The 14,905-nt window shown below is 44.3% G+C and overlaps 1 protein-coding gene across 2 annotated transcripts in view; it reads left to right on the forward strand.

Annotated features, from left to right (window-relative positions):
• The window catches only part of nrde2 (NRDE-2, necessary for RNA interference, domain containing), a 77,752-nt gene that overhangs the window by 31,449 nt on the left and 31,398 nt on the right, over positions 1-14,905 (forward strand). For both annotated transcript variants that reach the window (XM_059648960.1, XM_059648961.1), the window contains 3 exons: positions 5,191-5,662; positions 11,043-11,448; positions 13,174-13,307. In XM_059648960.1, coding sequence (XP_059504943.1) covers positions 5,191-5,662; positions 11,043-11,448; positions 13,174-13,307 — 1,012 coding nt within the window. The remainder of the gene's footprint in view (positions 1-5,190; positions 5,663-11,042; positions 11,449-13,173; positions 13,308-14,905) is intronic.

A 14,905-nucleotide genomic window follows, 5' to 3' on the forward strand; every position in this document is an offset into this window, starting at 1 on the left:
TCGAGTAGTAGTTGCCGAATTTGACTTCTGTGTTCCATAGTTCAGTTTTAACTCCGTTACATTTCCAGGTTCCTGTTAGTGTTACATAATTCCAGTGTGCATATTTGCAGAAATTATTTTTGTTCCGCTGCATTCAATTTTACTTCATGTGATATCCAGGATGGGGTGTAAAATGTGATTGAATTTTCAGTGTGCCTCTGATATTGCTCAGCAAGGCCACAGGGCAACTGAGAGCAGTAACTGCAGCCTTGGTACTGTTGCCCAAACCGCAAGAGCGAATGTATCTTTTTATAAATGAGGCGTCTGCCAGGGGATACAGCTCCATGCATCTGTGACAGGCTCTTCGAAGGGTGGGAAAATTCTGTGACTTAGAGTGCCCAGTTATTTAATAACAATCCATTGCCCAGTGAGTCATTCTAATGCAGCCTGCACTAATGGAGTGCCCTCCCTTGTGCCCTGTGATCCTCCTCCAGCTGACTGCTAAACAATGCCTAATGTCAATCCTGCTTCGACAATGAGACAAACCTAATTACCCATGAGATGAAATGCCCCATTAATTTTCACGTTGCAGCTCTTGCAATCTGACTGCTTTTCACACAGTGGGAATTGGGATATATCCAGGTCGATGATGTTTGACAGAGGCTTGTCACGTCAATTATCTCCGTTGCTGGTACGCGAATGTGTGGAAAGATTGAATTTTTTAAGAAAATCGTTGGCATGTCATTCTTATGACGCTGCACATTTTTCAGATGTCATTTATGCCAGCAGCTTACATAAAGTTAATACACTATGGAGGCTGTGCAAGGATATAACAGCTGTAGTGACAATACAGCACAGATTTATCCAGAAGATAGGCTGAAGCGAGTTTAAATTAGTCATTGGTAGTACAGAGCTTGAGTATTGGTTAAAAAGGAGATTGGTTAAAAAGGTTTTCATCTGACACTCATCAGGATGTTTTCCATAAATACAAATTCCATGGGAAAACCAATATTTACACTTCTTGATATGAGGATCAGCCATAATGTTAGGGAATGGTGGGGCAGGTTTGAGGTGCTGAATGGCTTAGCCCTGCTCCTGTTTCTTTATAGGTCTTGTGAATTTATGTATGTCTCTCTCAGTATGCTCAAATATGCCAGCTGCTAACTGTCAGTCAGCTCACTTGTCGACCAATCAGCACTCTATTTTCGTGCGTTACAAATGTTGGTTTTCCTCTTGAATTTGTGTTCTTGCAAAATGTCTTGATGTGTGCAAGCTGAAAAGCTTTGACCAAGTGTCGTCTTTTTCAACAATACTAGAATTTAAATGGTTTATTAAACTCTCTGCAGTGTAGGAGGGGATCTAAATGAGGTGTGTAAAGGAAAAATTTAAAGCGGTACAGTGGCTCAGTAGTTAACACTGCAGCCTCACAGCTCCAGGGTCCTGGGTTCGCTTCCATCCTCTGGTGACTGTGTGGAGTTTGTACATTCTCCCCGTGTATGCATGGCTTCCCTCTGAGTGCTTCAGTTTCCTCCCACAGTTCAAAGATGCAGGTTAGGTGGATTAGCCATACTGAATTACCCATCATATCCAGGGATGTGTAGGTTAGGTGGGTTACCCATGGGAAATGCAGGGTTACAGGGATAGAATAGGGGAGTGAGTCTGGGTGAGATGCTGCTTGATCAGTGTGGATTTGTTGGGCTCAATAGCCTGTTTCCATACTGTATGGATTCTAGTCTAGGGATTCAGTTTGGTGTAGCTATCAAGGAACTGCTCCTTCTGTTGTCTCAATCGAGTACAGGATAACATTGTAAAAATAAATTAAACTCCTGCCATTCCAATACAATATTGAACAGTACTGTACTTCGCTACAAAGCAGTGGAAATTTGGAACTCTTGAAAGCCTAAGGTTAGAAGGGATCTATTGGAGTGTTCCAGACTAAGACAGTTCTTGGGCATAGGTTGCCGACTCTATTTCTCCCTAGTTAAATGAAAGGGCAGGCCCAAAGGGCTGAATGGTTAACTTCTCTGCTTAATATTCTTTACGTTCCTGTTCTTCAGTTACCTCCCTGAGTCTTTTGTTCATGTGATTTATTCAGTATTAATCTGGGATCACCTCATTGATGATATAGTTTCACCAGCACTGCCTTAATAGAGAGCCAGCCAGAGAATGAAACTTAAAGCATCTGGTGTTTTGGGTTAGTCCAATTCCACATGTTATTGTTAACTGGTGCTCAGGCTTTTTGCAATTCTGTTAGTGCCCTGGACAGGACATGGAGGGGCTTTATTAGAGTGATACGATGATGGATAGACTTGACATAATTAGAGAGAATTGAGAGAAGAGGGATTGTTTCCCTTGAAGCAGAGAAGGTTAAGTGGCTAGTCAATAAACGATCTGAAAATTCCAAGGAATATTGGCCAAAGTGAAAGAAGCTGGGAACCGCGCAATGAGCAGAGGTTGTAGGTTTGATGTAATTGGTGAAGGAGTCAGTGGGATAGGTGAGGAGAAATTAGCAGTATGGACTTTTTGGACCAAAGGGTCTGTTTTGGTGCGATATAACTATGACAGTTAGAAATGGGAAATAAATAGGTGGCTTGCCAAGAATGCCCATCACCCAAGTATAACTTAAAAAAGCACTGTGCACAGAATCCCTTGAAGTGCTAAACATTGTCAATTCTATGTAGCTTCCATACCCAACACAGTGAAACATAGGAACATTGAAAATAGGTACAAGAGTAGGCTTTCGGCTCTTCGAACCTGCACCATCACACAATATGATCATGTCTGATAATGCCATCTCAGTATCCCATTCCCAGCCTCTCCCCATACCCCTTAGACGCAAGGGCCACGTTCAGCTCACTCTTTAATATATCTAACGAACTGGCCCCAACAGCTTTCTGTGGGAGAGAATTCCACAGGCTCACAACTCTGACTGAAGAAATTGTTCCTTACCTCAGTCCTGAATGGCTTACCATTTAATCTTAGACTGTGACCCCTAGTTCTATACTTCCCTGACATTGGGAACAAATTTCCTGCATCTAGCCTGTACAGTCCCATCAGATTTTTATGTTTCTATGAAGTTGCCCTTCATTCTTCTAAATTCCAGCAAATACAAGACCAGTCGATCCAATCTTTCCTCACATTGTCAGTTCTGCACTCCTGGGAATCAGTCTGGTGAACATTCGCTAGATTTCCTCAATAGCAAGAATGTCCTTCCTCAGATTAGGAGACCAAAACTGCTCCCAGTACTCCCGGTATAGCCTCACCAAGGCCCTGTGTAACTGGAGCAAGACATCCTTACTCCGATACTCTCATGCTCTCACTATGACAACCAGCATGCCATTAGCTTTCCTCACCGCCTGCTGCACCTGTATGCCAACCTTCTTCAACTGTTCCACCATGGCACTCTGGCCTCGTTACATCGCACATTCTCCTAAACTGCCACCATTCAGATAATAATCTGCCTTCCTGTTTTAGTGACCAAAGTGGATAACCTCACATTTATCCACATCATATTGCATTTTCCAAGTAGTTGCCCACTCAGCTACCCTGTCCAAGACATCTGGTAAGCTTTTTAGCATTTTCCTCACGACACACACTGCTGCACAGCTTAGTGCCATATGCAAATTTGGAGATATTGCTTTCAATTCCTTCGTCCAAATCGTTAATGTATCTTGTGAATAGCTAAGGTCCCAGCACTGAACCCAGTATTACCCCACTTGTCACTGTCTACCACTCTGAAAATGACCCATTTATTCCGAATCTCTGCTTCCTGTCTGCCAACTAGTTCTTGTATCCGTGTTAATTTAAAGCTCATGGTATCAGAGGTAATTTTCGTTACTAATCTCTTGTGTGGAACCTTGACAAAAGCGTTTTACAAGTCCAGATGCATATTGGCTACTGATTTACCCTGGTCCACTCTACTGGTCACATACTCAAAAAATTCCAAAAGATTAGTCAAGCATGACTTCCCTTTAGTGAAGCCATGCTGACTAGGATCGATTCTGTCACTGCTTACCAAATGCGCAGTTATTACATCCTTAATGATTAATTCCAGAATTATCCCCCCCACCAATGTCAGGTTAACGGGCCTATAATTCCCTATTTTTTTTCCTCTCCCTCCTTTTCTTAAAGAGTGGGGTTACATCAGCTAACCTCCAGTCCATTGGAACTTTTCCAGAGTCTACAAAATGCTGGAAAATGATCACCAATGCATTCGCTATTTCTAGGGTCACTTCCTTAAGTACTCTGGGATGCAGTGCATCAGGTCCTGGGGACATATCGGGTTTTAATTCCATCAGTTTCTCCAATAGCATTTCCTTCATGCTTGACCCCCTGTTCCCGAGCATTTCCTGAAGGCTATTTGTGTCCTTAGTAACTTAGTCTTAGTAAAGACAAAGTATTTGTTCAACTGGTCTGCCATCTCTTTGTTGTCCATTATGAGTTCATCTGATTCTAACTGCAAGGGATCTGCATTTGTCTTCACTCGTCTTTTTCTGTTCACTAATCTGTAGAAGCTTTTGTAGTCAGTTTGTTTTCCATAAGCTTACTTTTGTATTCTAGTTTCCCTTTCCGAATTGAACTCTTCGTCCTCCTCTGCTGAATTTTAAATTTCTCCCTGTCCTTGGGTTTGCTGCTTTATCTGGCAATTTATATGCCTCCTATGTGGCTTTAACACTGTCCCTGATTTCCTTCGCTAGCCATGATTGAGCCACCTCCCCTGTTCTACTCTTGTGCCAGACAGGGATGGACAATTGTTGAAATTAATCTGTGTTCTTTAAATATCTGCCATTGCCTATCCCACCAGCAGCCCCTTAAGTATCCTTGGGCAGCCTATCCTAGCCAATGCATGTCTCTCACATTCTAAGATAGCTTTCTTTAAGTCCAGAACCCTAATTTTAGATTTAATTGTGTCACTCTCCAGCTTAATGAAGATTTGTACCATGTTATAATCACTCTTCCCAAAAGGATCTCGCACTACAATGTTGCTCATTTAATCCTGTCTCATTCCACAATAGCCAGTCCAGGATGGCTTGCTCTCTAGTTGTTTGCTCAACTTGTTGGTCGAGGAAACCATCCCTCATACAGAGATCAACACAATTATGGAACCAGTTCAGTAGCGGTAATATTGAGATGAGATGTGAAGATATTTGTTCAAAAAGTGCATGGCATTAGATTGTAATAACTTCGTAATACATTGGCCGAATGTTTCAGGTACAGGAGGTGTGGGGATGTTTGCCTTGGCCTTGACACCAGAAAGCAGCACATTATCTGGGAAGATTCATTCAGACCAAAGAAAAAGGTGAGGAGGAAGGATCATCGATATTACAACTTGTCGGGTCTTCAGCTCCTGAGTACTGACCCTGTTCCTGTTCGCTGTGGAGAGGGTGTACAAGAAAGCATTCCTGGTACAAACTCCTTCATACAAGTTCCAGACTGGGCAGAGAATGACAGTAAATCCTCAGGTACTGTCTCCTGGTTCAATCCGCTTGGAGTTTACGACAAATCCACCGCTTTGTGGCTACAGGGAAAAGGCCAAGAGAAACCAGAGGAGCAAACACGCACGCCCTTGGATAGCAATGAGAAGATAAACTCACTCAACATGGCCAAGGTAGAGAAGTTCAACAGGATGTTGAGAGAAGACCCTGGGGATGTCCAAACCTGGATGGAGTTTGTTCATTTTCAGGTGGGTCTTGAAACATTCTGCCTGGATAGAACATAGAACAGCATACCCTTGAGCCCACAATGTTGTGCCGCAACCTGTTATCCGACTAAGATCAAACTACCAGCCTGCTCTACATTACACTTTCATCCATGTACCTATCAAAGAGTCACTTGAATGTCCCTAGTGTATCTGACTCCATTACCACGCCGGCAGTGCATTCCACACGCCTAACACTCTCTGTGTGAAGAACCTACCTCTGACATCTCCCCTACACCTTCCTCCAGTCACCTTAAAATTATGCCCCTTCATAATAGTCATTTACGCCCTGGGGAAAAGTCTCTGACTATCCACTCTGTCTATGCCTCTCATCATCTTGTACACCTCTAACAAGTCACTTCGCGTCTTTCTTCGCTCCAATGAGAAAATCCCTAGCTCCCTCAACCTTTCCTCATAAGACCTGCCCTCCAGTCCAGGCAGCATCCTGGTAAATCTCCTCTGCATCCTCTCTAAAGCTTCCACATCATTGCTGTGATGAGTTGACCAGAACTGAACACAATATTCCAAGTGTGGCCTAACCGAGGTTTTATAGAGCTGCAGCAAAACCTCACCGTTCTCAAACTCCATTCCCCGGCCAGTGAAAGCCAACACACCATATGCCGCCTTTACAACCCAATCAACTTGGGTCACGGTGTTTGAGGGATCTGTGGATGTGGACCCCGAGATCCCTCTATTCCTCCATACTGCTGAGAACCTTGCCGTTAACCGTGCGTTCTGCATTCAAATCTGACCTTCCAAAATGAATCACTTCACACTTCACACTTGAAGTCATGTGCATTTGAAGGTTGAATGAACTATTGTCTGATTTTGTTATGAATCCTGGGTAATGGCATCAATATTACTGGTGTGGGACACCATCGCGGGTAAAACCGTTTGGGATAAACCAGGGAAAGTAACTGTGTTTTAAGACTGTTGATTTTACAATGAAGTAAGAGTGATCGAGGAAGAGAATTTTCAGGTCATGAGTTCCTGTGGAAAACTGAGGTTGAGGGGCAAGAAACTCGGGAGAGCATGTTGGGGCTGCTCCTTTAATGGTGGGGCAGGGTGCTGAATGCCTGTGTTGGGGCCTGTGAGTCTGGCCTAAGGACCGTGGAAACAGATAATGGGGATCTCAGCCTCAGCCAATATAGAACATAGAACATTACAGCACAGTACAGGCCCTTTGGCCCTCAATGTTGTGCTGACCTGTCATACCAATCTGAAGCCATTCCGTGTACGTCCATATGCTTATCCAATGACAACTTAAATGTACCTAAAGTTGGCGAATCTACTACCATTGCAGGCAAAGCGTTCCATTCCCTTACTACTCTCTGAGTAAAGAAACTACCTCTGACATCTGTCCTTTATCTTTCACACCTCAACTTAAAGCTATGCCCCCTCGTGCTCGCCGTCACCATCCTAGGAAAAAGGCTCTCCCTATCCACCCTATCTAACCCTCTGATTATTTTATATGTTTCAATTAAGTCACCTCTCAACCTTCTTCTCTCTAATGAAAACAGCCTCAAGTCCCTCAGCCTTTCCTCATAAGACCTTCCCTCCATACCAGGCAACATCCTAGTAAATCTCCTCTGCACCCTTTCCAAAGCTTCCACATCCTTCTTATAATGCGGTGACCAGGACTGTACGCAATACTCCAAGTGCGGCCGCACCAGAGTTTTGTGCAGCTGCAGCATAACCTCTTGGTTCCGGAACTCAATCCCTCTATTAATAAAAGCTAAAACACTGTATGCCTTCTTAACAGCCCTGTCAACCTGGGTGGCAACTTTCAAGGATCTGTGTACATGGACACCGAGATCTCTCTGCTCACCTACACTACCAAGAATCTTACCATATGAACAGGGCTGCTGGATTTGAGCTACTTATTTCCCAGCCAGCAACCAATGGAAAACCCCTCTCTTGATGAATCTGCAGCAGCATCTCTCTCAAAATGAGAGAGAGTGATTGTAAGATGTAGCAGCAGGATGAGGCCATTTGGCCCATCAAGTCTGCTCTGCCGTTCAGTGAGACCATGGCTAATCTAAATCCTCAACTCCACTTTGCCATCTTTTCTCCACAACCCTTGATTTGTTCACTGGTTAAAAATCTATCTATCTATCTGAACCTTAAATATACTTCACATCCCAGACTCTACAACCCTCTGCTTTGAAGAGTTCTACAGATTCACAACTCTCTCCGAAGGGACTCCTACTCAGCTTGGTGTTAAATATGTGTCCCCTTACTCTTAAGATTATATCCTTTTGGTACTAGACTCCCCTACCAGTGGAAATAACTTCTCCACATCTAACATGACAAGTGCTCCTGCTTTCTTGCATGTTTCAATAAGGTTGCCTTTACTTCATCTAAACTCCAGTGTGTACAGGCCCAGCCTAGTCAACCGCTCCTACCATCAGCCTAGTGAACCTTCTCTGGACTGCCTCCAATGGCAGTTATACCTTTCCTTTGATAAGGGAATGAAGACTCTTCACAACATTCCAGCTATGGTCTGACTCATGCCATATATAGTTTTCGCAAAACTTCACTATATTTAAACTCTGTTTCCTTTGCAATAGTGGCCATCATTCTTTTAGTTGTCCCTGTAACCTTTGAACTTGAATGCTTTCTGTGATTCATGCATTAAGGATTTCCAAATCCCTCTGTTGTGTAGCTTTCTGCAGTCTTTCTGTATTTAAGTAATATTCAGCCCTTCGATTCTCCCTGCCAACTCTCTCATTTCTCACATTGTGTTCCGTCTGCCAAGTTCTTGCCCACTCATTTAACCTATCCAATTTGCTCTGTAGACGCTTGGTGTCATCCTCATCCCTGCCTTTCTGCCTATTTTGATGTAATTTGCAAACTTGACAATAGTGCTTCCGCTTCCCTCATCCGAGTCATTTGTCTGTACGATACTTTTAAATAACTGTAGCCCCAGCACTTATCTCTGTGGCAGGTTACAGGCTACCATGCTAAAAATGCTCCCCTAATCCCAACTCTCTCTCTACTATTAATTAGCCAACCTTACATCCATGTACATATACTATCCATAATGCGGTGTGCTCTTATCTTGTTGAGTAGCCTAAAGTGCATTATCAAGCACTTTTTAGTAATTCAAATGGTTCCCTTTTCCCTATCCTTTTTTTCTTAAAGCATTCTAATGAATTTGTCAGGTATGCTTACCCCTTTATGAAGCCATATTGACTTAGCATGATCATCTTGTGTATTTCTAAATACTTTCTAGCACATCTTTTATAAATAAGTCATTGGGAAAGGTTAGACACTGTATCTGTTGCCCTGCAGTTAATTGTAATTTGTCTCCTCTTCTTTGAAGAAGGGTCCTACATTGACAGTTTTCCAATCCTTTGGGGCTTTTCCTAGAATCTAAGGGTTCTGTTAGATGACTACCATCCACACTCTCTAAAGAACTTCCTTTAAAATCCTAGGAAGCAGCCCATCGGGCCCAGACAACTTATTGGTTTTTCCATTGATTTCCTCGGCAATTTTTCTGTAGTTATGTATTTCCTCATTCCCCTTTTTGCCCCTTGATGGTTTTATATATTTGGAAAGCCATTAATATTTTATACCATGAAGAAGTATTTGTTCAACCCATCTCCCATTTCCTGGTGTCCCATTCTTAGAGTGATGGTGGCCAGCACAGAACCGTGCCTAGATTATGACCCCCATCTTTGATTCAGGGATTACTTGGTGTAATTACATGAAGGCCGCTGCTCTCTGGGATGTCAGCAGCTCCCTCATGCTGATACAGAATCTTTTCTCAGTTGTAGTCTGGTATTGCTCTACGCCGTTGAGAGGTTGTTACTAACTTGTTTGTCCCTAGATTCTTGGTGCTTTTAACTGAGGGAATTGAGAGAGAAATAATAGTCAAGCTAGGCTCTGATCAGTGTAACAGAGAGATTGAAGATGCCAGCTATAAATTTGAAGACTCCTGTATTGGATTACTTACAGGACATGGACTGCAGTGGTTTAAGAAGGTAGCTCACCCCCACCTTCTCAAAGGCAACTAGGGACGGGCAATAAATGATGACCAACCAGCGATGCCAATGTCCCACGAGTGAATTAAAGAAAAACCTGTAGTGTTCAGTATTAGGTTCTAAGTGATGATCAACCAACCATGTGAACTTTGTCACTTTGCACCTTTTTTACATTGCTTTGTAACCTTGCTGCAGGAAAGACTCAACCCAGCGCAGGGAACAGATTTCAGAGATAGCAAGAACTGCTGATGCTGGAGTCAGAGTCAATACAGTGTGGAGCTGGAGGAACACGGCAGGCCAGGCAACATTCGAGGAGCAGGAAAGCTGCCGTTTCAGGCCTAGACCCTTCTTCAGGACTGTGAGGGGGAAGGGAGCTGGGAAATAAATAGCGAGATGGTAGGTGGATGCAGGTTGGGAATAGTGGGGACTGGTCAGTGGGAAGTGTGAGGCAGAGAGGGGGAAGGAGATGGACAGGTAATGTCACATCAAGGAGGCAGGGATAGACACAGAATGAGGCTGGTGGGTAGGGAGCTATTGAAACTGATGAATTCCTACATTAAGGCCATTGGGCTGTAGGCTCCCGAGGCAGAATGTGAGGTGTTGCTCCTCCGGTTTCCATGTGGTGTCATTGTGGCACTGGAGGAGGCCCAGGATAGACAGGTCGCCCAGGGAGTGGGAAGGGGTGTTAAAATGGTTGGCGACCAGAAGATGGTGTTGATTATAGCATGCCGAGTGCAGGTGCCCTGCAAATCTGTCACTGAGTCTGTGTTTGGTCTCCCCGATGTAGAAGAGGCCACATTGGAAGCAACAGATACAGCAGACCAGGTTGGAGGATATACAGGTTATATGTCTGTGCAATGTAGCTATTGATGGTCAGGCCCATGTGTAATTACAACCAAGATGTTGGTGGTGAGCTGCTTTCATGAACAGTTAGGGGTGGGGATGGGGGTGGGGGAGGAGGGGAATGTTTGCTCAGGTTTGTGAGTTTCTGCCATGTGTCGTCTTACCCTGTACATCTTTGGGCATGAGGTCATGTGATCTGAGCTAAGGGGTTTGTTTTCTTCTATTTCAGTCTGTATTGCAGCTCTGTCGCACTGATAGGGAGCTGTAACCCAATGTGGGTGGAAGGGGTAATTGAATACAAAACCTCTGTCCGTATTCCTCCTCATAAATACCGTGTGATAGAAGGAAAATTTGTCCCTAATCTCTGAGTATGGCTTTTGTCCATGTTGCATTTTAGTTTCTGTTCCAGACCTGTTATTAATTAGGAATTGACTGATCACATTATGTAACGACAGTTTCACCACATTTGCTGTGAAATCGAAATGAGACACCTGTTCCGTACGAGAGTTGTCTTTAAAATGTCTCCCTCACTTCAGGATGAATTAATGCAAGACCCAAGTCCGTACGCAGCCACTGCAGCCGAATCTGAGAAACGGAAGAGATCTCGAAGGGCTGCCTGGGAGAAAAAGCTGGCCATTTTGGAACGAGCCATTGAAAGCAATCCCAACAATGTGGAGCTGAAAGTAGCCCGGCTGGAGCTCGGCAAGGAATCTTGGGAACCGTCCAATCTGGTGAACGAATGGAAAAAGGTCGTCTTTCTACACCCAGCCCACGCCGCTCTGTGGCAGAGGTACTTGCTGTTCTGCCAGAGCCAGTTCAGCATCTTTTCGACATCCAAGGTCAATGGCATCTATGGCAAGTGCCTGAGCACTCTGGCAGCTGCTCTGGATGGTACCTTACTGTCCCATCCTGCACTGCCTGACACCGAGGAGGCCATGCTTGGTAAGGCTGAGTCTGATGTTACTCGTGTACTACATGTACTCGGACTGACGTTACCTGTAGGCACTTCTGGCTTCCATTCAATTAAAAATCTAAGCACGCTCTGTGGCACAGTCCATCATGCCATGATTTCTGATAGTCTGGTGACCCTAATGGGAAATGGGTGTCCATGAACTTCACGTGTGTATCAGACTCTGGGGTTAGAGGGTTTGAGCTGTAGGGAGAGGCTGTTTCCCCTGGAGTGCCGGAGGCTGAGGGGTGACCTTATAGAGGCTTATAAAATCACGAGGGGCATGGATAGGGTGAATAGAGAAGGTCTTTCCCAGCATTGGAGAGCCTGAAACGAGAGGGTATAGGTTTAAGGTGAGAGGGGAAAGATTTAAAAGAGACCTAAGGAGCAACTTTTTTCATGCAAAGTGTGGTGTGTGTATGGATGAGCTGCCAGAGGAAGTGGTGGAGGCTGGTACGATTACAACATTTTAAAAGGCATCTGGATCAGTGTATGAATAGGAAGGGTTTAGAGGGATACGGGCCAAATGGGGCTTGATTAATTTAGGATATCTGGTTGGCATGGACAGGTTGGACCAAAGGATCTGTTTCTGTGCTGTACAGCTCTGTTACTCAAGATGAAATAAATTGTGAGGGAGGAAGGGCAAGAAGAACGCTTCTTAGTGAGTGGAGTCACTGTCTTAATGCAGGACACATAGCCCCCAGTTTGTACATAGCAATTCTTCTCCAACAGCAATGTGATAATGAGCAGATTAGCTGCTGATTCAGTGGTAGTGGTTTAGGGATAAAGATTGGCCTGGGAAACTCTGGAGAGCTCCTCCGCTTTTCTCCGGTGCAGTGCCATGGAATTTTTTATGTAAACCTGAGTTGGCAAGCAGGGTATCTGTTGAAGTTTCTGGAACAGGAACAAGAGAGAGGCAGTTTTCTTAGCTCCTCAAACCTGTTCTGTCATTCAGTGAGATTTGTGACTGAGCTGTCACCTCCCTTTATCTCTCATCCCTTTGGATGACAGAAATCCATCAGTCTCCGAAAACTTTAGTTCTGTCTTCAAAAATGATGGTTAACTGTGTTGGGCGTGAGCTGATATTGCAAGCCCGTGCTGGCGCTCTCTGATCAGCTGATTATTTTTCAAGTTGTCATGCGACACCTCAGGCTCAATAATGTTCCATGTTCTGGTTTAACATCCACATAATGCTGAATCTGATGCTCTGTTTTGCAGCACACGATACTGACTCTGAGCTCTCTCTAGTGATCTGAAAATGGCAGTGGTTTCTCACAGCAGCTGCAACAATTTGTGTTTAGTGTTGGGGTGGGGGGGCACCAGATCGCACTTGGATAGCCCTGTTAATTTAATCAGATGTTCCAGGGTATTGCACCAGGCAGTTATTATAAAGAAGGCTAAACAAGAAACCAAGAACTGCAGATGCTGGAAATCTGAGACAAAGCAGGAATTGCTGGAGAACATCAGCAGGTCTGGCAGCATCTGTGGAGAGAAAGCAGAGTTAACATTTTGGGTGCAGTGACTCTCCTTCAGAGTTACCCACTGACTGCTCGCTGTCCTCCTCACCCTTTGCAAAATGTGCCACGATCCACTTCTCTGTGTGAGGGCCGCTGGTGTAAATGCATACGGTTCAGGTCTTTATTCTGTTTAATGTTTAACTCATGGCTTTGCTGGATTCAATCCTCTTTCTGAAAAAGCTTTTGTGTTCATTCTCGCAGCAATTTTCTTGCAGCAGTGTCACTTCTTGCGACAGACTGGCCATTCGGAAAAAGCCATTGCCCTCTTCCAGGCTCTCATTGACTTCACCTTCTTCAAACCTGACAGTGTTGCTGGCCTGATAACCAAGGCACAGGTAAAGGCAGTCTCTTCTCACTTGCTTCATAGATTTACAGATATTTCATGGTTTTAACACGCATTAGATAGCGTGGCGAAGTGCACCGCTCGAGTATCCATATAGTGTTATTCGAGAGCACTCTGGCCTATGCTAAGGGTGGATAGATGGGGGTTGTTTAGCTTTAATGGCTGGTCTGTGTTGCAGAGTAACATCACCAGCGAGGTTTTAATTCCCACCCCAACTGAGGTTGCCGTGAAAACTTTCTTTCTCAACCTCCTGTCGCCTCAGGAGCAGTGACCCTCATCATCTGTCGTCTCTCTGAAATGAGAGAGCAGCCTAATGGCTGGTAGGAATTTATAATCTCAGTAGGGTTTGTTAACAGTTTGCCATTACTGTCCCAGGACTAGGAGCAATGGATTGGCCATGGATCCCGTTCCCATTTGATGTTTCCCACCCATGTTTGAAATGTTGAGGATGTTACTTGTTGGCTGGATCAGTCTTGCTTCTGGCTGACCTTCTCCTGTACCATCCTGACTCTCTCCAATAGCTTCCCCTTGTGGACCTGTAGCTTAAAAGCAACAGTACTTCCAGTAAAGATTGAGCAGGCAGATAAGTATAAAATTTGTTGCTCAGTGTGACCGTCATAATGGAAAAAAGAAATGCAGATGCTGGAGATCTGAAACAAAAACAGAAATTGCTGGAGAAACTCCACAGGTCTGGCACCATCTATGGAGAGAGAAAGCGGAGTTAACATTTTGAGTCCAGTGACCCTTCCTCAGAACTGTTCTGAGCATTAATTCTGTTTCACTCCCCACAGATGCTACCAGGCCTGTGTCACTCCTTAAGTGATTTCTGTTTTTGTTTCGGCATAATACAGAGTTTGACTGGCTTAGTTAGGACCTCCATTAAAGTTCTTCAGTCAACTTTCATCTTGCGACTTCTATGTATAAGTATGTCTCAGGCCCTCTATATAGATGTACGAATCATCACCTGTATCTGCTCTGTAAGTACCGTAATGTGCACAGCCCCAAAACACCAGTAATTGTTTGGCACTTGTTAGATATAATAAATGTGGTTTTATGTCAGTGTTGTGCAATCAAGACCAAACTGCTATTTTCAAAGATAGCAGGAACTGCAGATGCTGGAGAATCTGGGATAACAAGGTGTGGAGCTGGATGAACACAGCAGGCTAAGCAGCATCTTAGGAGCAGGAAGGCTGACGTTTTGGACCTAGACCCTCCTTCAGCCTTCCTGCTCCACTGATGCTGCTTGGCCTGCTGTGTTCATCCAGCTCTACACCTTGTTATCTCTGCTATTTCAAAAGTTAGTCCTTTGTTAATTGTCTCATTTGTGGTCTGAAATTCTGGCTGGTTTACTCCGTGGTGAAGTGCTTCGGGATGTTTTAGAATGTTGAAGGTGCTCTGCAAAGGCACCTTTAATAGAATTTGTAAGTAGCATGTTAATTTTGGAATGTTGCTGCAGCAGAAACCTTGCCCTAGATTATTTCAGCTCTCCCAGGGGTGCCTGATTTACCAATTACCAGCGGATTGGAAAATTGCCAATGTGACAGCCCAATTCCCAAAGGGTGGGAGGCAACAAGCAGTTAACTATCGGCT

The sequence above is a fragment of the Stegostoma tigrinum genome, chromosome 10 (genome assembly GCF_030684315.1).
Source record: "Stegostoma tigrinum isolate sSteTig4 chromosome 10, sSteTig4.hap1, whole genome shotgun sequence".
Lineage (NCBI taxonomy): Eukaryota > Metazoa > Chordata > Chondrichthyes > Orectolobiformes > Stegostomatidae > Stegostoma > Stegostoma tigrinum.